Source organism: Ursus arctos, unplaced genomic scaffold (genome assembly GCF_023065955.2).
Source record: "Ursus arctos isolate Adak ecotype North America unplaced genomic scaffold, UrsArc2.0 scaffold_2, whole genome shotgun sequence".
In the NCBI taxonomy this organism is placed as follows: Eukaryota; Metazoa; Chordata; class Mammalia; order Carnivora; family Ursidae; genus Ursus; species Ursus arctos.
This window is the reverse complement of record NW_026622874.1, coordinates 63,212,431-63,235,744: the sequence shown is the minus strand read 5'-3', so window position 1 is coordinate 63,235,744 and position 23,314 is coordinate 63,212,431. Positions and strand designations below refer to the sequence as shown.

Below are 23,314 nucleotides of genomic sequence, written 5' to 3'. Positions count from 1 at the left end.
AACCTGGCCAACCTTCCAAATTTAAAACAATGGTGGACACGTTCTGCTTCTCATTGGTATGACCACCCAACCTTCATCTTTGTTCCCTCTTTGAGACTGGATGATGTTGTTTGGCACATGGAAGCTCTTGATAAGTACATGGTCAAAGCCCCAAGTAATACTTTACAAAAGAGAATGGCATTAGATGTTTTAACTGCTACACAAGATGGAACTTGCACTATCATAAAAACAGAATGCTGTGTATACATTCCAGATGACCACAAACTATTTTTGGGTTTCTAACTGACAAGAATACTCAAATTGGTCCTTTAAACAATCCTTCTCTTTCCTGTAATGATTGATTAAACTTCTGGACGAGAAGAGGATTTTTGTCAACTATCAAAGGATTCTTATTCGAGCTTCTTTTCCTTTTTGTTACACAAATCATGTTTTTGCTGTTTTCTCCCATGTCTCTCTACTTGGTGCCAAGACTCCTTTGCTGCCATAACTTCAAGCCAACAGATGATCCTTTCCACTTGGGGAGATCCACACACGTAGTCTCCCCTGGGTTCAGCTGCCTCCCTGTTTTGTAACTCCGCTAGACATTCCCCAACTGACCAATATTGACCCATAGGTAGGGACATCTCTATGCCCCTATTCCGCAGGAAGACATTACAGAAGATGAGACCTTCCACCCTCAGCGACCTTAAAGATTTATGGGTCAAAATTGTTCAGGGGGGAATGATGTGGGGAACAAAGGCAGAGGAAAAATTATTAAATTTCCTTACTACCTACAGCCCGTTGACAAGTCCTTGAAACAGGCAGAGTGACATTCCTTTAGGGACTCAGCTGCATAGATGTTAATAATTTTCTAAGGGCAAAAGGCAATCCTAGCCCCCCCCCCCAGGATCCTATAAGCTACTTTAATATATAAAAATTCCTTTAGAAATTTCCTTTATCTCTAACCCCCCAAGATACGTGTTGGCAATCATCCCCAAGCATATGACCCACCGATATACATCTGAAGGATCTCATGACTAAGGTTTCATTAGACAGTAATAAATGACATTTTCCCAACAATAACTAGCCCCCTCAAGGCCCTGGAAACCTTGCTTCCAAAATTCCTTAGAGACTTACACTCTCCCTAACCCCCTCCCAACTTGAGGGTATATAATGGGCCACTCCTCGTGACCCCAGGGCAGCTCTTTCTCCACACAGATCCTGTCCGCGTGCTTAAATAAAACCACCTTTTTGCACCAAAGATGTCTCAAGAATTCTTTATTGGCTGTCGGCTTCGAACCCTAACATCTTTCCTACATAACTAGAATCATGCCTCACTCCCTCTGCCCTCATGCTGATTTCCTGTGGAGACTCCAACACATTGACGTGACCAAGTGAGAAGGAAGTAGCAGGTGCACTAGATGTCCCTGCACAGAGAAGCACCGGAAAATGGATTATAAATCCCATGAAAATCAAGGATCCTGACATCATTGCATAGTTTCTAGGGGGTCCAATCATTTGGGGAAACATTAGCATATCCCTTCAAAGTTATTTCAAGTTCAATGAGCCTTATTCTTCTGTATCATTTTCTGTTTTCCAAATTTTTGTATAATCAGCATGGATTATTTTCATCAGAAAAGCCCTTATTTTTCAAATCTATTTGCTGTTGCTGATCAAGCCGTCTGAGTCCAGACAGTTGGCTGATTATCAAAGAAGAGGAGGGGCCTGGGTGTTAAGGGGGCAGAGGGAGGGGGCGGAAGGAGGGGAGGAGCAGGACAGGAAGGGGAGGAGCCCGTGTGGTCTGGGTCCCACAGTTATGGTTTCCCTGTGGGACAGCCGGTTCTCTGGCCAGACCTTGATGCTCCAGGTCAGCCTCTTCCTGGGTGAGTGGCAGATCAGTTGGCGGGGGAGGCTCTGGGGTGGGTGAGGATGGGGGGTGGGGGGCCAAGAAGCAAGTGTGAGGGAGGCAGGTGGGCAGCAGTGGGCTTGCTGGTATCAACATCCTGATTTCTCCAGAGTCTTGAAGGGTTGAGGAGAGAAGGGGGACTAGGGTCTGTCTGGGACGCCCTCAAACTCCCCGGGATGGGGAAACCACCTCAAACCTCTCTAAGGAAAGGCAGGTATTCGCCCTGCTCCGGGGGCCGAGGCTGAGATCATCAGTGGCTCAGGGTCTCACTTTCCAGAGTCCGGCTTTGTCCCCGGAGCTGTGTCTGCAATCTCGGCCCCATGTGTGCACCCCCTCCCCACCCCCCAGCCTGCCTGTGTCCTGGCTCCCAGCTGAGGAGGGCGTGTAAGTGGGTGAGGGGGCCAGGACGGCCACCCATGGCCCCCGTATTCGGGACAGCTGGGCTGTGACACCATCTATGGGGAGGGCAGGATAAGGGGAACTTCCCTTCTTATCTGCCTGTGATCTTTCTGCGTGGTTAGAGCTGTTTTTAGTCTCTTGTGGGGGAGGGGGCCCCTGCAGGCGGCCTCATGTGAACCAGGCTTCCACTTGGTGGCCTGGACCCGCCCTTGTCCCCACAGCTCCTCACGGTGCAGAGAGGGCCTGGGCTCTGCAGTCAGACCCACTGGTCACTCATTCTGCTTCTGCCCCAAGTTGGCTCTAAGATTCTGGTCGTGGCAGCAGAGAGATCGCACACTCTCCTGTGCTCCCTCCCCCTCTCGCTCCACACAGGGGTGGACACCGAGGGAACCTTTACAAAAGCTCAGGTCCCCCCGCACATCAGTGAGAGAAGTAGGGCCACCATCGTTGCTACACAAGCAAAGAGCGTGAGCTCAGTTCATGCCGAGAAGAGTCAGATCAGGTGCACGAGCACCTGGTCACCGTATTTGCCTGTCAAATGATCACACTTGTGTGTGTTGTGTTGGAGTTCCGAGTGCAGTGACAGGGGTGGGACAGCCTCTCTCCTGTCTCCCTGGCAGCTGCTTAAGGAGGAGAAACTCCGGGCAGTCGTGTGACCTGTCAGAGACCATGAACCATTTTACACGCTGCCCCCTGAGCGTCCTCCCCCATCTGAATCTCTTTCCTCTTCTACCCATAAATGCTGGGGCTCCTGACCCGGGTCCCAGAGCCTGTAGGGGAGGAGTGAGCCAGCAGGGAGTCCAGCTGGGGTTCTTCTTGGAGAAGCAGCTGCATCCAGGCTGCTCTTCTGTCCCCAGAGCTCTGTCTCTGTTGTGCCCGCACAGCGTCTGTCCCTAATCTCAGAGATCTGTGAGCGTGGCAGCGTGAGGACGGCCCCGGAAGCCACCTGTGCCCCCAGCAGACCTGGGTGTGTGCTCTGGGCTGCCCAGCAACCACAGGGGCCGGACGTGCTCCGGAGAAGGTGACAGGTGTCCCTGCCTCGGCCACGGGGACATCACGTTACCTGTTCCTGCAGCCAGGCTGCCCGGCGTCCCCCGTGCTGGGGAAGGACAGGGGCGTGGCTGGGGCCAGGTGGGTCTCCCAGGGATGTCCTTTCTGTCCTTCAACTCTGACACATAAGACGCTTTCCTGGGAACACGACGTGAGTCCAGCAGACTTGGGCAGGGCCAGCTCGTGATGAACTAGTTTTTATCAAGAGTCAAAGTTGACTGAACAAATTTGCTACTGTCCTTTATTTCAAAGAATAATTTTTAGGGCTTCTGGGGGCTCAGTTGGGAGAACATCTGATTCTTGATATCAGGTCTTGGTCTCAGGACTGTGAGTTCAAGCCCTATGTGAGTGTGTAGCCTATTTTAAAAAAGAAATAAAAGGATCTGGGTGCCTTGGTGGCTCAGTTGGTTAAGTATCTAACCTTGGCTCAGGTCATGATCTTGGGGTCCTGGGATTAAGCCCACTTTGGGCTCCACACTCAGTGGGGAGTCCGCTTCTCCTTCTTGCTCTGTCCCTCCACCTCCTTTTGCACTCTCTCTCAAATAAGTTAATAAAATATTTAAAAAATAAAAGGATAATATTGAAAACAACCGAAGGACATGGCATCACATCCTCATATTTAAGTGTAGTTCTCTGTAAGTCTGTGAGGGGAAAGGTCTTGGACGTATATTTGCACGTTTCCTCAAGGCGGGACACAGGACTGTTGGCAGAAACCACCAGAATGCAGAGCCCTTCCCAGCCTTTCATGGGATCGGATTCGGTCCTTTTCCGTGTGTCCTGTGAGTTCCAGGAGGGCACTTGGAGCGTGAACGCCAGGAACACGGATCCTGTAAGGATTGTGGCACCAACGTCTCTCCAGTGGTTTTTCTCCGTCTTCCTGTGACTGGAACTCCATCTCCTTCTCAGAGTGAAGAGTCTCTTCTGTAGTCTGTGAGATGTCCCTTCCTAAATTGCTTAAGTATCAGTCAGACAGACAGAGAGACAGGAGTGGGGCAGCTGGCAGACCCACAGGTGCGCACGTCACCTGCCGCGCTGGGTGAGCTCCTGCCTCCGTCTACACTACACGGTTGGTCTCCGGAAATTCCCTCCCTCCCAGCTTTTCCTGAAGCCCGGCCACTTGTCTTCTCTTGGATCATGGAGCTCCCTGTTCAAGACCCAGCATCGCTGTGCGGAAACCTGCTGTCTCCTACCCTAAGGTGTTTTGTCTGAAAGATAAAATCCTGACTCAGTGGCACCTGGGCACACGCAAGATCTCGTCTCTGCAACCCTTCACCGCCTGCCCCCAAAACCTAACCGCCTAAAAGATGAAATTAAAAATCAGCAAATAACTGATGTGGGAAACAAAGGAAGAAGAAAAATTATTAAATTTCCTTTATTACCTACAGCCCATTGACAAGTCCTTGGAACAGGCCGAGGGACCTTCCTGTAGGGACTCAGCTGCCTCATGTTGAACTTTGCTAAGGGCAAAAGGCAACCTTAGCCCAACCCCCAGGACCCTGTGAAGCTATTTTAACATAATAGAGCTTCCTTTGGAAACTTCCTTTATCTCTACCCCCCAAGATGCATGTTGGCAATCATCCCCCAAGCATATGACCCATTGATATATATCTGAAGGGTCTCATGACTAAGGTTTTATTAGACGGTAATAAATGACCTTTTCCCAATAATAGCTCGCCCCCTCAGTGTCCTGGAAACCTTGCTTCCAAATTCCTTAGAGACATGTGCTATCCCTAGCCCCTCCCAAATTGAAAGTATATAATCAGCCCCAGTGCAGCTCTCTCTGCCCACAGGTCCTGTTCCTGAGCTTTAATAAAACCACTGTTCTGCACCAAAGACGTCTTAAGAATTCTTTCTTGGCCATTGGTTTTGAATCCTAATGCCTTTCCTAGATCATAACCACATACAAAGGAACTGGAACAAACAATGACTTTGCTGAACTTACACGAATGTATTGAAACCTTAGGAGAAATGGAGCACTTTCTAGGCAGTGTCATCTGCCGCTAGGACTCCGGAGGAGGAAGAGCGTCTGAGCGGGTAGGTGTCTGCTCTGTGAACAGCTCACCGCTGCGTGTCTTCGTCGCCCCCAGACCCGCCACACCACGGCTGGCCCTGGGTGGGGTTCTTTTTCCCACGCTAGGCAACTTTGTGACTTTCGAGTCCCCAGCTGGGTGTCCTAGAGTCTCAGGCAGTCCTGACGCTGTCTCCCTGCAGCTCAGGTCAGCCCCAAGGGGTAGGGTTCAAGGCCACCGCACCTGTGTCTCCACTCGGACGCCAGGCAAGCTGTGGTCTGTGCCTCTGAGCACCTGCTGTCCCTCACAGGTTCCCATTGATGTAGTTTTGGAATGTTGGTGGGGTCTGGGGCCCTACGGCCAATAAAGAATTCTTGAGAGATCTTTGGTACAAAAAGGTTGTTTTATTAAAGCACGGGGTCAGGAACCAGGGGCAGAAAGGGCTGCTGCCCCTGGATTTCGAGGAGCAACTATTTATATACTTTGGGGGTTGGAGGAAGTAAAGATAAGGGAAGTTCCAAAAGGACTGTCATTTGCTGAACAAGACTCACAGGGTCCAGGTGGCCTTTTTATCGTCAAACCCAGGTTAGTTTTCACCTAGCAAGACCTTAACATTAAAACAGTTGGGAGCTTCCTGCCTCCAGGATTGTCACTGGGCAGCAGGCTATAAGGACATTTACTTTTATTTACATTTCCCTCTGCCTTTGTTCCCCACATCATTCCCCCCTGAACAATTTTGACCCTTAAATCTTTAAGGATGCTGAGGTGGAGGAACTTATCTTCTGTAACTTCGTCCTGTTGAATAGAGGCATAGAGATGTCCCTACCTATGGGTCCACATTGGTCAGTTGGGGGAATTTATATATGAGTCACCAAAGTCAGAGGCAGCGAATCCAAGCTAGACAACGCATCCGAACCTCGCTGAGTCAAAGGGATCGTCTCTGGGCTGGAAGCTATGGTAGCGAAGGAGCCTCGGCACCAGGAAAAGACAACAAAATGAGGTTAATGCTATAATGAGAAAGAGAAGCCTGAATAAAAAGACCTTTGATAGCTAACTAAAATTTTCTTCCAGTCCTTTATTGTCATTTGAAGAGAAATTTGAGGTTTTCCGCAGGTTCGTGGGAATAATAAGAAGGCATGTTAATTTACTCATTGGTTTCCTGTGACGGGGATGCAGGTTTTATTCTGATCTATGAGCCCACGGAGAGCGCCCCTCTATTTTTACTGCCGCAGGACTGCATAATACGACCCGCTAGGGACCCTTCCATTTTGGAGTTAGATCCCTTGCTGTGTTAGACTTCCAAACCTTTAAATAAACGAATTATCTGGGGTTTATATGGAGTGGGTTGCTACTGACAGATCGGGTTTAGGGAGGATAAGTTTTGCCTATTTATTTAGAGGTTTATGAATTAACCTGGCCTTAAGTGAATAATTAAACAGAGTGTTATAGTCTCCATCTATTGATAGGTCTACAGTGAGAAAAAGTTTTTCATAAAGTAACTCAAAGAGACTTAACCTTATTGGTTGTTTTGGGGGCAACCCTTCTCATCCTGAGAAGCCCAGCTGTAAAATAGTAATCTGGTTTTCTTGAGTCTCCATTCCTGAAATCTAATATCTACAAAGATGTGTTACTGAAACATTTCTTTCTATAATAACCCTCATTTTTACTTTATTTTCTAAAGATTTTGTTTACTTATTAGAGAGAGAGAGAGAGAGAGAGCACACAAGCAGGGGGAGTGGAGAGGGGGAGAGAAAAGCAGGCTCCCTGCTGAGCAGAGAGCCCGACATGGGGACTCGATCTCAGGACCCTGGGAACATGACCTGAGCTGAATGTAGTTGCTTACGTGACTGAGCCACCCAGGCATTCCAGTAATGCTCATTTTAAATCAGAGATCACCAAATCGGGACTAATTCATTTGTAAAACAAGTCCAATTTTAACAAACGTGGCTTAATTATTTGTATAAGCTCAGCAAGAATAGCGATTGATCATATAGATCTTCTAGAATCTTCTTTGTTGGAACTTATTATAAGGAATCTCTAGGTAGAACTTTCAGTAGCCTCTCCAGACCAGAAGTCAGACCAAGTGTTTGCCGTCAGACGTGCCTGTGATACCTGTAGATGTGGGTGGATTCCTCTTCAGGAGGTCCCCAACATATTCTGAGGTTCCTGCACCTGCCACAGTGACATTCTTTACTCACCTGGTGAGGCTGCTGGGAGCTCTGTAAGAAAGGTTTCGATGGGGGAAACAATGGCAAAAGAAATGTAACTTAAAATCTTACAGCTTGCAGTCCACTGATAGATCCCTGAAACATATGGAGCGTGACCTTCCTCGATTAACTTGTGGCTTCCTCAGGGCCTTCATGTTTAAAGGAAACATTATCTTGGTAGCAGCCTGCCCCTCAAGGTTCTTTGAAAGCCTTGCTTCCAGATTCCTTGGAGACTTGCACTATCCCTAACCCCCACTGACTAAAGAGCATACAGTCAGTCACTCCTCACAATCCCAGTACAGCTCTTTCGCCCCACAGGTCTTGTCCTGGGAGCAAGGAAGGGGTGAGGGTACAGGCAGGAGAGATAGGAGGCTCCTGACTCCCCTGAAGAGGATCACACAGGGGGCTACATGACCAGGCTCACAGAAACTCCAGATGTGGAGAAATGCTGAGGTGTATGAAACCAGAGATAAGGGAACGTAAGGAGACCACCTCGTTATGTCTTAAATGTCAGAGATGAGATGGCCCTACGACAGTTACAGCTGGACCACAGAAAATGACCAAACTTCAAAGAACAAGTAAACATGTTTCTATCCATGCTTGAGATGTCAAATTTCAGTTTCCTGGTCTGTTCTCAATAAAAGACTGTGACAGTCCACAGTGGAAACCATTCCGAGACCCTTCTCACTTTAGAGAGCTTCTTCTTTCCTCTCTGCTCTCACCTTCACTTAACAAATGTTCACTTCCCTCACCTTTTTGTGTCCACGAGGTTCATCCTTTGACCTTGCGAGACAAGAATGCTGACATCCTGCAACAGTATCAGGCCAATGTTTCCAAGGGGCTCTATTGGCTTCATGCTTCATAACGTCAACCTTAGTTCCTTAAAGCTGTTTGGTCATATCTGAGTCTATGCATGTCTCTCAAATATGACATTCCAGCCAAAACGTTAGTAAAATAACCAGTGTTTCCAATGGTGTCCTGTTACAAGGAGGACAGATTCATACTGAACTTATGCAAATCACTATAATTGCCATGGAAGAAAGAATACTTATTGAGACCTTTTGAATTTCAGAGGGTTCAGGTAGAGAGAAAAGTTAAAGGCATCAATTTGTTCACAGAGGAATACTTTAGAATTATTTCTGTATATCATTGATGTCTAAGAGAAAGTTTCCTTAATCTGGAAGAGCAAACATTAGAGAACCAGCAACGTTTTAAACAAGAGTCACAAACTGTAGTCTTCCTCAGTTTATTTAGTCCCATGTCACTAATTCTTGTTCAGTTTGAATGCAGCTTTTTAAAGTTAGTTCTAGAAATTCTTACCCATTTTAGTTTTATGATTTTGAAGATACCAAAAACCTATATTTGTCAAAAGCTCTTTTTGTTAATTTTAGCCATTCTGACTGGTGTTAGGTGGGATCTCACTGTGGTTTTGATTTTTGTTTCCTTGATGTTGAGTGATATGGAGCATTTCTTCATGTGTCTGTTGGCCGTTTGTATGTCGTCTTTGGAGAGATGGCTGTTCATGTCTCTTGCCCATTTCTTGACTGGATTATTTGTTTTTTGGTGTTGGGTTTTTTAAGTTCTTTATAGATTTTGGATACTAGCCCATTATCTGATAAGACATTTGCAAATATCTTCTCCAATTCTGCAGGTTGTATTTTGGTTTTGTTGACTGTTTCCTTTGCTGTGCAAAAGCTTTTTATCTTGATGAAGCCCCGATAGATCATCTTCACTTCTGTTTCCTTTGTCTTTGAAGATGAGTCGAGCAGGAACTTGCTGCAGCCAGGGTCAAAGAGGTTGCTGCCTGTGTTCTCCTCTAGGATTTTGATGGAGTCCTGTCTCACATTTACATCTTTCACCCATTTTGAGTTTACATTTGTGTATGGTGTAAGAAAATGGTCCAGTTTCATTCTTCTACATGTGGCTTCAACAATTCACCATTTGTTGAAGAGACTGTCTTTTTTCCCATGGGATATTCTTTCTTGCTTTGTCAAAGATTACTTGACCATAGTGTTGAGGGTTCATTTCTGGGTTCCCTATTCTGTTTCATTGACCCACATGTCTGTTTTTGTGCCAGTACCATACTGCCTAGATGATTACAGCTGTGTAACACAGATTGAAGTCTGGAATTGTGATGCCCCCAGCTTTGGTTTTCTTTTTCAACATTCCTGTATTTGGGGTCTTTTCTGTCCATACAAATTTTAGGATTATTTATTCCAGCTCTGTGAAAAATGTAGATGGTATTTTGATAGGGATTGCATTGAATGTGTAGATTGTTCTGGGTAGCATAGACATTTTCACAATATTTGTTTTTCCAATCCATGAGCATGGAATGTTTTTCCATTTCTTTGTGTCTTTCTCAATTTCCTGCATCAGTGTTTTGTAGTTTTTGGAGTACAGATCCTTTACCTCTTTGGTTAGGTTTATTCCTAGGTATCTTATGGCTTTTGGTGAAATTGTAAATGGGATTCATTCCTTAGTTTCTCTTTCTTCTGTCTCATTGTTAGTGTATAGAAATGCAACTGATTTCTGTTTATTAATTTGATATCCTGCCATTTTTCTGGCTTCCTGTATGAGATCTAGCAATTTTGGAGTACAGTCTTTTGGATTTTCCACATAGAGTATCATGTCATCTGCAAAGAGTGAGAGTTTGACTTCTTTTCTGCTGATTTGGATGTCTTTTATTTCTTTTTGTTGTCTGATTGCTGAGGTTAGGACTTCTAGTACTATGTTGAACAGCAGTGGTGAGAGTGGATGTCTCTGTTGTATTCCTGACCTTAGGGGAAAAGTTCTCAGTTTTTCCTCATTGAGAATGATATTTCCGGTGGGCTTTTCATATATGGCTTTTATGATATTGAGGTATGTTCCCTCTATCCCTACACCGTAAAGAGTTTTAATCAAGAAAGGATGCTGTATTTTGTCAAATGCTTTCTCTGCATCCATTGAGAGGATCATATGGTTCTAATCCTTTCTTTTATTAATGTGGTGTAACACATTAATTGATTTGTGGATGTTGAACCACCATTGCATCCCAGGAATAAATCCCACTTGGTCGCGGTGAATAATCCTTTTAATGTACTGTTGGCTAGTACTACTGGCTAGTATCGTGTTGAGAATTTTGGCAACCATGTTCATCAGGGATATTGGTCTATAATTCTTTTTGGTGGGGTCTTTTTCTAGTTTTGGGATCAAGGTAATGCTGGTCTCATAGAATGAGTTTGGAAGTTTTCTTTCCATTTCTGTTTTCTGAAACAGCTTTAGAAGAATCAGTATTAGTTCTTTAGATGTTTGGTAGACTTCCCCTGGGAAGCCATCTGGCCTTGGACTCTTGTGTGTGGGGAGATTTTTGATTCCTGCTTCAATTTCCTTGCTGGTTATGGGTCTGTTCAGGTTTTCTGTGTCTTCCCATTTCAGTTTTGGTAGTTTATAAGTTTCTAGGAATGCATCCATTTCTTCCAGATTGCCTAATTTGTTGGAATATAGTTGCTCATAATATGTTCTTATAATTGTTTGTATTTCCTTGGTGTTGGTTGTGATCTCTCCTCTTTCGTTCATGATTTTATTTATTTGGGTCCTTTCTCTTTTCTTTTTGATAAGTCTGGCTAGGGGTTAATCAAACTTATTAATTCTTTCAAAGAAATGGCTCCTAGTTTCATTGATCTGTTCTGCTGTTATTTTGGTTTCTATTTCATTGATTTCTGCTCTAATCTTTATTATTTCTCTTCTCCTGCTGCATTTAGGCTTTACTTGCTGTTCTTTCTCCAGCTCCTTTAGGTGTAAGGTTAGGTTCTGTATTTGAGACCTTTCTTGTTTCTTGAGAAAGGCTTGTATTGCTATATACTTCCCTCTTAGGACCGCCTTTGCTGCATCCCAAAGGTTTTGAACTGTCACGTTTCCATTTTCATTTATTTCCATGAATTTTTATTTTATTTTATTTATTTTCTTAAAGATTTTTATTTATTTATTTGACAGAGAGAGAGAGACAGCGAGAGAGGGAACACAACCAGGGGGAGTGGGAGAGGAAGAAGCAGGCTCCCAGCAGAGGAGTCAGACACGGGGCTCGATCCCAGAATGCCGAGATCATGCCCTGAGTCTAAGGCAGACGCTTAACGACTGCGCCACCCAGGCGCCCCTCCATGAATTTTTAAAATTCTTCTTTAATTTTCTGGTTGATGCATTCATTCTTTAGTAGGATGCTCGTTAACCTCCATGTATTTGTGTTCCTTCCAAGTTTTCTCTTGTGATTGAGTTCAAGTTTTAAAGCACTGTGCGTGACCCAAGGCTGTGTGCTCTAGGCAAGGCCAACATCTAAGCAAGCAGCTCTGCAGCTTGGCCTCCTCTTCTGTGAAACGGAGCGGCTCCTCTGCTTACAAACACGCCTGTGATGTGATGGGACCGCAGGTCCTACAGCAGCATCATGCTTGTTCCCTTCTCTCTTCCCCATTGTAGCTATTCCCTCAACAAGCGTCCAGTCTGTGGACAACCTCAGCACCTCCTGCACCCTGGAAAGGATCGTGGGGGCGTCTGTCCAGCTGCAGCTGACCTCCTCCTTGTACCCGAACATCCGAGAGATAGAGTGGAGTTGGCATTCTGAGCCTGAAAAAGAAGAGATCCTGGTGTCCTGGAAACCCAATGCCACTGGTCCTGACTGGTATGAGCTGGAGGAAAAATTCAGGAGCAGCCTCTCCCTGACAGAGATGGCAGTTTTGAGCATCAGGAATCTCACTATGGAAATGAGTGGATGGTATACAGCAAAGGTCAAATTCCGCACAGGAAAATCCCAGAAGGAAGTCTTCAGACTCTGTGTGTATGGTAAGGTGAGCCCGTCAGGAACTCCAACAATCTCTTTATCTCAAGTATGTGGACTAAACAGATTTAAAAAAACCCTATCTTCTTTAGGAGTATTTGCAACTCTTTTGATGCCCTAACCCTAAAAGCTAAATTCTAAAGATGTCATCTTAGGAAAAAGTAGCTAAAATGTCTTAAAAAGTATAAAAAACACATGAAATGGGGGAAGGGCAGGAAGTCATCCAAAAGGATAACAAAAAACTATCTTCAATTGCAAATTATTTCAAAATTGATTATTAAACATACAAAATTATATCAGAAAGTTTCTTAACCAGTTGTTTCAAAAACTAATTTAAAAACTCGTACGTGACCCAAAAAGCTGGCAGAAACAAAACAAGAAACCAGACATCAGAACAGTGAGCAGCAACCCCAGGAGGGAGACCGAGGGTTAGAACTCCACATTGGGTAAAACCCTTTCCACCACTTGCCCTGCACTCCCGCCAGGAGGACCGTGGGACTCAGTCACGTCCTAGACCAAGTGGAGGACACAGAAGGAGACCCAGGCCTGGCTCCTGGAGCTCCCGGGCCAGCAAGGACCCCCCACCCCCAGGAGCAGACACCCGGGCAGACAGTGCAGGGGGAGCAGGACAAAGGGGAGAGGAGCAGAGCCTGGGGTGTCTGCCTGCCTGAGCTCTCTCCCATCCGTCCCCTGTTCCGGGCATCATGGCGGCCTCCTCACAGGCTTCCCTGTGCCCAGTCTTCCCCTCCAGATCCCCCTCTACCTTACTGCTCTGTGGAGCTTTCAGAAATGCAGGCCCCTCCTGTCCTTTCCCTACCTACAGCTAACCCGCTCCCACCCCCGCTCCCCACAGGATCCATGGCACTCAGGAGAGAAGTCTCACCCGCTCGGGATCTGGTCCCTGGCTATCTGTCCAGCCTCGTTTCCAACATTGTCCCCTCGTGCCCTGTTCCACCTGCACTGCCCTTCACTGCACCTGCTGCCCGCTCTTCCCTCCTTCCCGGATGCTGGGGCGGCCCGGGGGTACCCATCTCTCACCCTCTCCTGCATCGTGGACAAATGCTCCTGTTTCCAGTCCTTTCCTGGACCATCTTTCTCAGCCTTGCCCTGGAGTGAATGGGTGTGGTCTACTCTCCACCTGCCAGCCCCATTCCCGGCCCCGCCCTCTGTGGCACCTGCCGGCCGTTCTACACGGCTCCCAGCAGGCATTGAGCAGGTGTCCTTCAACTGGGTAGATGTCAGCAATACGTAAAGGAAACCTACAGAAACACCTAAAGTTTCTCAGAGTTTTGATTCTTCAAGCCTGACTCATTCATTCACCTGTTGAAAAGAGCCTATAACAAACATTCATATAAACCAACTGCTGAGCAAATTCATTCCCAAAAGCAGAAGCTTTCTAAATGCCTGCGTGTGCTTTCTAACACTTTGTAACACACATTCCGTTTGATTTTGTATTTAAATTATTACCTGTTAATTAATTCCATTATTTTAAAGAAGCTACTTAAAAGGATCATTTCCCCTAGTCACATGTGCAGTGAGTTTTGGGAAGGGTTGCAAGTTGGTGTTTTTATTAATCCCCTGATCAGGGGTTGGCAGACTATAGCTATTGGTCAAATATAGCACATGTGTGTTTTTGTAAGTAAAGTTTTATTGGAACACAGCCACATCTCTACATTTTTATGTGTATTTGGCTGCCTTCTCCCTATAGTGGCCAAGTTATGTATTTGTGACCAAGACCATATGGCCAGTTACACCATAAATATGTACTGTCTGACCCTTTCCAGTAAAGCTGTCCATCCCGCCCTGGATGACACTGCTGACACAGGGGATCGTGTGACTCTGTGGGTTCTCCTGGGGATTAGAGAAGGTGATGGAAAGCCCGTGCAGCTGTGCCTGGGAGTCCGCACCTGCTCCGTAAATGGGAACGACTTCTTCTTCCCTCTGCTGCTGGAGTAAATTCCACTAATGAATTTCCTGGTTACACGGTCCTTGTATTCCTACAATAAATGCAACGTGATCATGAGGTATCATGTGATTTTATTTGCTGATATTTACTTTAGGAAGTTAAGGTCTCTGCGTGTGACTGACTGTAACCCGTGGGTTAGCAGGTGTTGTCCTGTGTTGGGTGTGGGATTCTCCTTGTCTGACGTGAGTGGTAAAGCCGAGCTATGCTTTCATGACCTGACAAACCCTCCACATTTCCGAAGCTGGAACACTGTCCGTAACACAGGACTGTTGTTTTCCCTGGTCATGGACAGTGCTCACGCCCCGAACTGTGTGTCCTTCATGCTCTTGATGACATCCGACCTCTGGCCACCTTCCTAATTTTTTCAAAGTCGGTGCGTATATCCAGGTTTCTCGCATCTTCTTACTAGAATTTTGATCACTTCATGTTCCTAGAAAGGCATGATTTCACCCACGTTTTAAAATCTCTTACTGTGTTTCGTACATAGAGTTTCCCTGTAATTTGCAGTGTTGGTTCTTACCTGTATTTACGCCTTGATCCTCTTTCCTAATGACAATTGGTAGAACGTCAGCTTTTTGTTCAGACCTCAGGATTTTGCTTTTTGATTGGTCTATGTTTTTAATCGACTTCTGATTTTGCTGATGAAATCCCCTTCCTTGTTGTCATCCGTGCATAGAAGTCAGGACTACGTCTGCCTGCAGCGAGCGTCCAGCTCGGCTCTCAGCGCTGCGGCAGGTGGGTTAGTGATCTCTGCAAAGGAACTCAGGCGATGGCAGTTGCTGGGGTCGGGTCGTCTGCTCAGAACGGTCCCCGGGCTCCCAGGCTCCCCATCTTTCTGCTCCACCATCCTGGACACGGGGTCTTGACCTCCTGCGTCTTCCTCATGGTCGCAGACGGCTGTGGCTGCAGACAGCAGTGCACAAGGGAGATCGCCAGCGAGAGAAGGACGAAGGGCGAAGTCTGTTGTCGTGAGGCTCTGTCTGCCAGGACTGAAGACCCTTCCTCCCGTCCCGCACGGGTCCCCTACCTCAGTGCTCAGCCCCAGGGCAGCTGTAGGAAAGCCTGGACCCCACCCCTGAGCTCTCCAGGGTGCGAGCAGGTGCGGCCAGGACAGACGGCCGTGCAGCTGGGTGTGCAGGGAGCTGCCTACCAGGCTGGCCAGTGGCTGTCCGTGTCATGGGTGACCCGGGCTCCTGCCTCCCCTCTCGTCTGTGTGGGCCTGTCCCCAGAGGGAAAGACTCCTCTGCAGGAAGCCTGCATTGGGTCATTGACCCCGGGATTCCCAGCAGAGTTTTCGTTTGGATTTTCTGGTTTGCTTTCTGACATTTCCCCATCTCCAGTCTCTGTTGTTAGGTCTGTAGGAATTTAAACTCTCTCTGTGGCTGCTTAGTGTTTTCTAGGTGAACCTGGATTCGCTCTGCAGTGACTGTTGTCACACCTGCCATCACGTAGTTGACATGTACCTTTGGATGGTTTTCCTTCTCTGTCTCTTCAGTCTCTCTGTGTCATTAGGTGATGGGACGAGCACGCGGTGGCAGGACCAGAATCCGAGTCCTGGGTTGTAACAGGGGGACGTCATGCCCGCAGGTGATGTTCAGGTCTACACAGACGCGCCTGCTCCTGACGTTTCCTGTTCTCGACTCACCCTTGTTCGTATCTTCTTGCCTTGGGCTGGATTGGTAGAGTTTTCATCAATCTAAACATCTCTAGCATGTTGGAAGTTTTAACCCCTTGTACTTTCATCTTATTGGATACTAAACTTAAATATTTATTTCAACATTTAAAGATAATCAGTATTTCTCTTTAAATAAAATGTGAACGTCTAATATGTTTTCCCACTGTATTCTCAACTCCTTTCATGTTGTGTTTATTGTATCTGTGAGAATAGATACAATTATTATCATATGTATAATCATCATGTGTATATATAATTATAGAATTACTGGGGCACCAGGGTGGCTCAGTGGTTAAGCATCCGACTCTTGGTTTCTGCTCAGGTCATGATCTCATGCATGAGACTGAGCCCTGCCTTGGTCTCTGCACTCAGCATGGAGTCTGCTGGAGATCCTTCTCCTCGCTTGTGCTCACCTGCTTTCTCTCTCAAATAAGTAAATAAAATAAATCTTTTTAAAAAAGGAATTATCATATCGATCATGATTACTGGGTTTTGTAGACATAACTGAGCATGGAAGGGCCTCAGCCCTCTGCCCTGGGCTGGGAGTCAGAACCCCTGGGCCAGGGGCAGTAGGTCCCTTCCCAGGCCCATAGTTAGGAACCCCCACAGCTGGGTCACTTGGCAAACGTGCTGATCCCCTTGTGTGTCCTCCAATGCTGAATCTCAGTTTCTCTTTTGTCTCCTCCTCCCCCAGAGCCCATCCCCCACCCCCAGATTGTGATTCATTCATCCTCCAACCATGCAGGCTGGTGCAATGTCAGCCTGGAGTGTGGGATCCCAGGAGCCACAGAGAACCTGACAGTGACCTGGCTGAGTGAGGGGCTCCCCAGGGAGCTGGAGCAGAGAGGGGCTCTTGGGCCAGCCCCCAGCTCCAGGAATCTAAGCCTGAGCCTTCCCCTGAGCCAGCTGAATGGCTCCCTCACCTGTTGTGTCAGCAACCCGGTGGACGAGAAGAATGCAACCTTACTCCTGCAGAGCGTCTGTCTGTGGAGGGGTGAGTGGGACCTCTGGGAAGGGCTGGCCGAGAACAGGGCAGGGCACGACTGGGGGACTCAGGGAAATCACTGGGACAGAGGAGTACTGGAAGGGGGTCACTATGGGCACCCCAGAGGCAGGTGCATGGCCGCACCCTCATTATGGAAGCTGAACGGGTATGAGGAACAGCTGCGTCTCCCAGGGCATCCCCGTGGGGCTCATCGGGGAGCCGCGGAGGCCGACCTAGTCAGCAGGATGCAGGCAGGGGAGGGGAAGAACTTGAAGACGACAGACTGAGGACCCTGAGGGCACCCCCTCCCCAGCCCTGGAATCTCAAGTCCCAGGACCCCGGATGGTCTGGACGCTCATAGCCCTTTCAGGCTGATAAATGCTGGTTTTTTGCTGTGTGCCAGACACGACCTTTCTTAGGATGGTTACCACCTGTGAGTGCATAAACCACAGTTCAAGCCTCCCCTGAGCCGTGTGAGCCCCTGCGGTCACCACAGCCAGCCACCATCCTTCCGCGTCAGCTGCGGGGTCCCCTTGGCCATGCAGCAAGGGAGTACATACAGTAGTGTGTGGTAGGTAAGGGGGTACTCTACCTTCCCTGGAACCACAGAGCAGGAACAATGCATATAAAGAAGGAGGTTAGTAATCGGTGTGGCTGTCCTGTCTCACCAGGTTCTTCCTGGGCTCTGACGTCCCCCGCAGCTTCTCCTTGCCACGTCCTTACTCAGCCACCCGGCTTTCAACCCTTAACACCGGGCCGAGTGCTCACCACATACGGGGCGGAGGAAAGACGCAGGGAACAGTATGACGAGCCCCCACTGAAGGAACCTCCGGGGCCGTGGGGGCATCTCCACTTCCTGGCTGTGTGACTCCGGACAAGTTACTCAGTCTCTGGGGCCTGTCTTTGAGATGGGTGTTAGTGACACCCACTTCATAGGGTGGTTTAAGCTATCAGCACAGCCTGTGACACACGGCTTATCAATACGTAGCCGGTAATGGTTCACGGACGAGGAGGGGTACGTTTGTCGACATGTACGAATTTCTGCATGACGGTGGCGGAAATCGAGGCAAATACAAACTATATGGTTCCTGTACGAAAGGAAGAAAAACAGTGCTTAGTTGCTGCAGGACTCGGGAAAGGCATTGCAGAGAAGGGACCCCCTGAGTTGAGCCTTGAAGTGGGAGCCGTGTTCGTGTGGCAGGCAAACCGAGGGCAGGACGTGCACTGACGTCAGGGGGCCCTGGAACCTTCCGTCCCCTCCCCCTCCTAGACTGGTTCTCTCCCGGGAGTCTGCCAGGGGAGAACAGGGCCAGACTGCAGGGATGGGGGCACCTGCGGCTGCTGGGAGCCTCTGAGGTCTCTGGGCAGAAGCGGCACAGAAAGCCTGGTACAAGGGCCGCTGAGGGGGCCTGGCCAGCAGACAGGAGCCTGTCGGGGCTGCAGCAAGGGTGCGCACTTGGGACACAGGCCCCGAGTCGGGGGCGGGAGGGTCCCGCCTTCTCCCCCGCACCCTCCCCCCAAGGGTGCACCTAACAGCAGCTTTTGATGGCAGGTTCTCAGAGCAAGCGGGTTTGGACAGGTGTCCTGCTCACGGTGCTGACGCTGAGCCTGGCCGGTGGAGTGGTCATCTGGAAAAGGAAGAAAATGCGGTCCAGGAGGGGTAGGTGCTAGCCAGGGCCTGAGCGGTGCTCTCGGGGAAGGCAGTGGACGGGGGACCCGGGAGGGGGCCGGGCTGGCACATGGGGCTCACTGACCTCTCCTGTGAGTCATCCGGGTGGGAGGCTGGGACCACGTGGTACCGAGGGCAAGGGCTGTGTGCACGCCCAGACGGGAGGACTGGTGGGCGGCAAGGATGGGCAGGCGTCTGGGACCTGACCTTTTAGCCCATGGAGTGATGGCTGCCCTACCCTGGGGCTGACGAGGGGTCACCTCAGTTCCATACGCTCTCACTGTGCGTGCTGTGTGCAGGCCAGTCCACTCTGCTGCCCACAGAGCTGGGCTCCGCCGCTCTTCCCCAGGCCCCGCCCACAGAGGAACCTGCTGGGGCCACAAGCCACTGCCCTCCCGATGTGGAGCTCAGTCTCCTAAGACACGCCAAGGTGGGTCCACGGAAATCAAACCAGGTCAACTGACTTGTGCTCGGAGGTCGTGAGCGCTGGCCGGTCCAGGGCACTCAGCTGCCTGTCGGGCTCTGGTCTGGTCCTTGCTGCGGACAGTATGGTTGTTGTGTCTGGAACTGGGCGTGAAGGGTGGAAGCCACCGACAGGGACACCGCGCTCACATGTTCACAATCTCGTCCTCGCCACAACCCAGGGAGAGGTGGATGGCGGAGCAGGAGAGGGAAGGAGGCAGGCTCAGTGAGGTGTGTGGCTGACCCGAGGGCACACAGCTTGGCAGGGGAAGGAGCAGGAGAGAAGCCAGGCTGCTCCGGAGGGGCTCACCACCCAGCAGCTCAATGTCAAGCCCTGGGGAGAGGCAGGAGTGTAAGCGACTGCTTGTCATGTGGGACCTGTCATCCATAAAAGACCCAAAGCCGGTAGGAGAGGGGCCCACTAGTGGGGCCGGGAGGCAGGGCAGACCCAAGGTTCTGAGGATCATCAGGAAAGCCCCATCCTCTCCGCCCCCCCGCAATACCCACCCCACCTGCCTGAGATCCTGTCATTAATGCCTCCTTTTGGGGCAAAGACTTTATCGCCCCAGTGTGAGTTGCCCCTGAAAGAACATCTCAGTTGCTCGGCCCCCAGTGAGAAATGGTCACAGATGGCATGACTACACAAGGGGAAGGCCCGGACACGGGAGCAGCCAAGGTGAGGGTGCCTAGAGCGCCACCGGGAAGCAGTGGTTCTCAAACTGAACTCACATCCGAAACACCTGGAGGGCTTGCTGGACCCCCTCCCAGGACTTGTTTCAGTGGGTTCAGGGCAGACCTGAGACCTTGCATTTCGAACACGTTCCCAAGTACGGCCCCACCTTTGGGAACCACTGGACTAAAGTCGAGCAGAAGGAAAGCAAACAGAGCCACTGTCTGCACTCCCAGGAGCAGCCAGTGGCCGGGTCCTCTCCTCTCCTGCCCTTTGACTTTGCCAAAGGGAGACACCTCTTGGTCATTGACCCACAGACCATCAGGACCTTAGAAATCCCCTGGTCCTGTCCCCGCAGTTTATGGTGGTGAAAAGTGGGATCCAGAAGGAGCACTAAGAAGGACTCGGGCAGGAAACCACGGCGGCACCGGGTAGAACGGGGTCTGCTTGCTCTCAGCTGAGTGTGCTGTGCACTGTCCCCAACTGTCTCAGCACCTGGCTCGCTGGAACTTTCCATCTCAGCCCCTCTGAGTTATGTTCCCATCTGACCCAGGCCACAGGGAGCTCCGGACCCAAATCCCGATACCGTCACTGGAGAAGCACAGGATGGGAGCAATGTGTGGCTTTGGGATAAAGAAACAAATCAGGCGACCTCTGACGCAGACCCCCAGCCTTACCCCCTCAGTCTCTCTGCCCCTGGGGAGCTTCCTAGCTGATGAAGAAAATTATTTCCCTCCCAGGACACAGGGAGGCAAGCACAGAAGAGAGATGGGGGTGGCGTGAAGGAGCGAAGGGGCAGAGGCGGGAGAAGTGAGTGTGAGGCTCTCATGCTGACTTCTCCGTCAACCTTACAAAACTACTGTCCGGCGTTCAGTTTCTTCTTTCATAAAATGCAGATTGCAAGAGTAATACCTTTATCTGCTGCTTTGCAGTTTTTCAAAGCACTTTTGCAATGAGAGTAGCCAAGGTGAGTTACAAATTTGTCCAACTAATATTTAACGAGTGTCTACTATATCCCAGAGCCATTCTGATCTGGGACACAGAGGTCAACACAACAACAAAAAATCCTCGGCCTCGGAAAATACACATTCTAGGCTGGGGGAGGGGAGAATAGCAAATAAAATAAATAAGCAAAATGTGAAGTGTTAGGTGATGATACGTGCTCAGGGGAAAATATGGCAGGAAGGGGGCGGGGTGTGGTATTATCAACTAAGGCAGTCAGGGAAGGGAGAGAGTGAGTACAGTGGTGGCCCAGCGGGGGCGGGGGAGGGGGGCCCAGGGGAGAGGACGAAGACTCCGCAGTGTTCAAGAGGGAGGTCTGCACCGAAGCTATGTTTTGGGGTTACTGGGGTTGAGACCCGAAGCGCGTGAAGAGCCGTAGCTTGACTGACCTCTGTGCCTGAGTCTTTGAAGTTGACCACGGGCACCCCTAAACTCTGCTTGAATTGCAGAATGACATGGAGAGGGGCAGCTGTCATCCCCCTAGCCCTGAGTGCCCCCCAACAGTCTGCACCGTCTACGACAAGATTCGGATGAGCCGAGAGCCCCAGGAGGACGCCTAGGTTAACGAAGACATCGGGGCAGTGAAGGGCCTTGGCAAGATCTGGCCCACCCTGCCTTCCACCCAGGGCCCCAGAAATCCCTCCTCAGGTAGACCTAGTACAAGACCCCAGGTCTTCCTGACGTGCCGCCCCCCTCCCATCCAAGGTGGCAGAGCAGCACCACGTGTCCCTGGGCTCCTCACCAAGCTCTTGTCACTTCACAGGTGGTAAGCATCGACTATGCCACCTGAGCACCCAGGATGAGAGGCTGGTCCTTGGGCGGGCAGTCAGATTTCTGACCTGTGACCCACTCACCCCTGGGAGGGGTCACCCGTAGTCAGGCAGGACCTGCAGACGCATGTCTGGGAGCAGAGATGCTGTCCCAGAATCGGGCGGGCTTTGGATGGAGGACCTCTAGGCTGTCACTGCCCAGCCCGGCCCCATGAACAGAAGAGGGAGGGCCCTGGACTATGGGAAAACAAGAGCTGCAGAGAGGAAGTTCAGGGTCAGCTTCAGCACGGAGGGAGGGGCGGAAGGGAAGGAAGTAGTTTTTGAGCTCCATCACCTGCAGGCTTACTGTAAACACCAGAAATGCACTATCTCAAGATCTCTCAAAATTCAAGCAATTTATCAACCTTTTTAAAAATTACCTAATGGGGGTGCCTGGGTGGCTCAGTCGCTGAGCGTCTGCCTTCGGCTCAGGGCGTGGTCCCGGAGTTCTGGGATCGAGCCCCACGTCAGGCTCTTCCGCTGGGAGCCTGCTTCTTCCTCTCGCACTCCCCCTGCTTGTGTTCCCTCTCTCGCTGGCTGTCTCTCTCTCTGTCAGATGAATTAAAAAAAAATTACCTAATGTACATAAATTGCAAGAAAGCCAAAGGCACATCTCCTTGACATTATATTTCATCAGTTGCAAATGGGATCCTGTTGCAAATGGGATCCCGTTCCCGTTGTATCTTCTCATGAGTTGTTACAGTAACACATACATAACACGTATTGTCACATCGCTTAATTTCTCTACCGTTTGAAATAGTTTTTCATTCGACCCCTTTGAATTTCTGGGCAAAGAACCATATTATTGACAAATAATTAGATTTTTTTCCTTCTTTCTTTCAATTTTTATGCTTCATTCTTGCCCTGCGTCTTGGTGCTGAAGGCTGGCGAACACCTCGCAGACCGTGTTTAGTAAGAGTGATTCTGAACCACGTCTTGTTTAGTTCCTTACCGGGAGTGCTCCTAGGGTGCCCTGTTCAGCATGATGTTTACGGTTAAGGCATAGGAGGCAAGTCCACAAAGTATGTTCTTATTGCTATTTTATCAAGAATTTTACCATGAATAAAATGTTAAACTTTATTCTTTTCCTTTTATCATCTGTGATGATGACATCTGTTTTTCCTGTTTTTCCTCTATGAATAATGCACTAATACATTTCCTCCTATTGAATAAATCCCAGTTGATGTATTATTCTCTTAATGTGCTACTGTATGATAACGTTTTGAGTTGGGATTTTGCATCATTATTCATAAATGAAATTCTCCTGTTTTTTTTTGTGCTTTACTTTGTCACTTTGGTATTTGTATTATGCTTATTAGAGGTTCCTTCTGTCTCCACTTCTTGTAATAATCCAAGAAAAATTTGCTTTCTAGTCCAAAAAAACGTTCCTTAAAAAAAAAAAAAAGAAGAATTCCCGGGGCGCCTGGGTGGCTCAGTCAGTTGAGCATCTGCCTTCGGCTCAGGTCATGATCTCAGGGTCCTGGGATCGAGTCCTGCATGGGGGGGGGCTCCCTGCTCCACGGGGAGTCTGCTTCTCCCTCTGCCTCGGCTTCTCCCCCCACTCATGCGCTTTCGCGCTCTCTCTCTCAAATAAATACATTAAATCTCACAAAAAAATTAAAAAAGAATTCCCATTACCTCGTGTCGACTTAAATTACTTTTATTGTAAATTACTTAAAGATCTATAAATATGCAACTATGCAAAAACGTCTTGTGCTT

General features: G+C 48.9%; 1 protein-coding gene across 1 annotated transcript; it reads left to right on the top strand.

The window, feature by feature from the left end:
* Positions 1 to 1,762: 1,762 nt before the first annotated feature.
* On the top strand, positions 1,763 to 22,864 carry LOC113245202 (CD48 antigen-like). The gene is made up of 6 exons (XM_048225408.2): positions 1,763 to 1,862; positions 12,000 to 12,362; positions 16,693 to 16,992; positions 18,536 to 18,643; positions 18,952 to 19,082; positions 21,236 to 22,864. The coding sequence occupies exons 1-6, from the start codon at positions 1,796 to 1,798 to the stop codon at positions 21,344 to 21,346; spliced, it is 1,080 nt and encodes a 359-aa protein (XP_048081365.1). The 5' UTR covers positions 1,763 to 1,795; the 3' UTR covers positions 21,347 to 22,864.
* Positions 22,865 to 23,314: the final 450 nt, after the last annotated feature.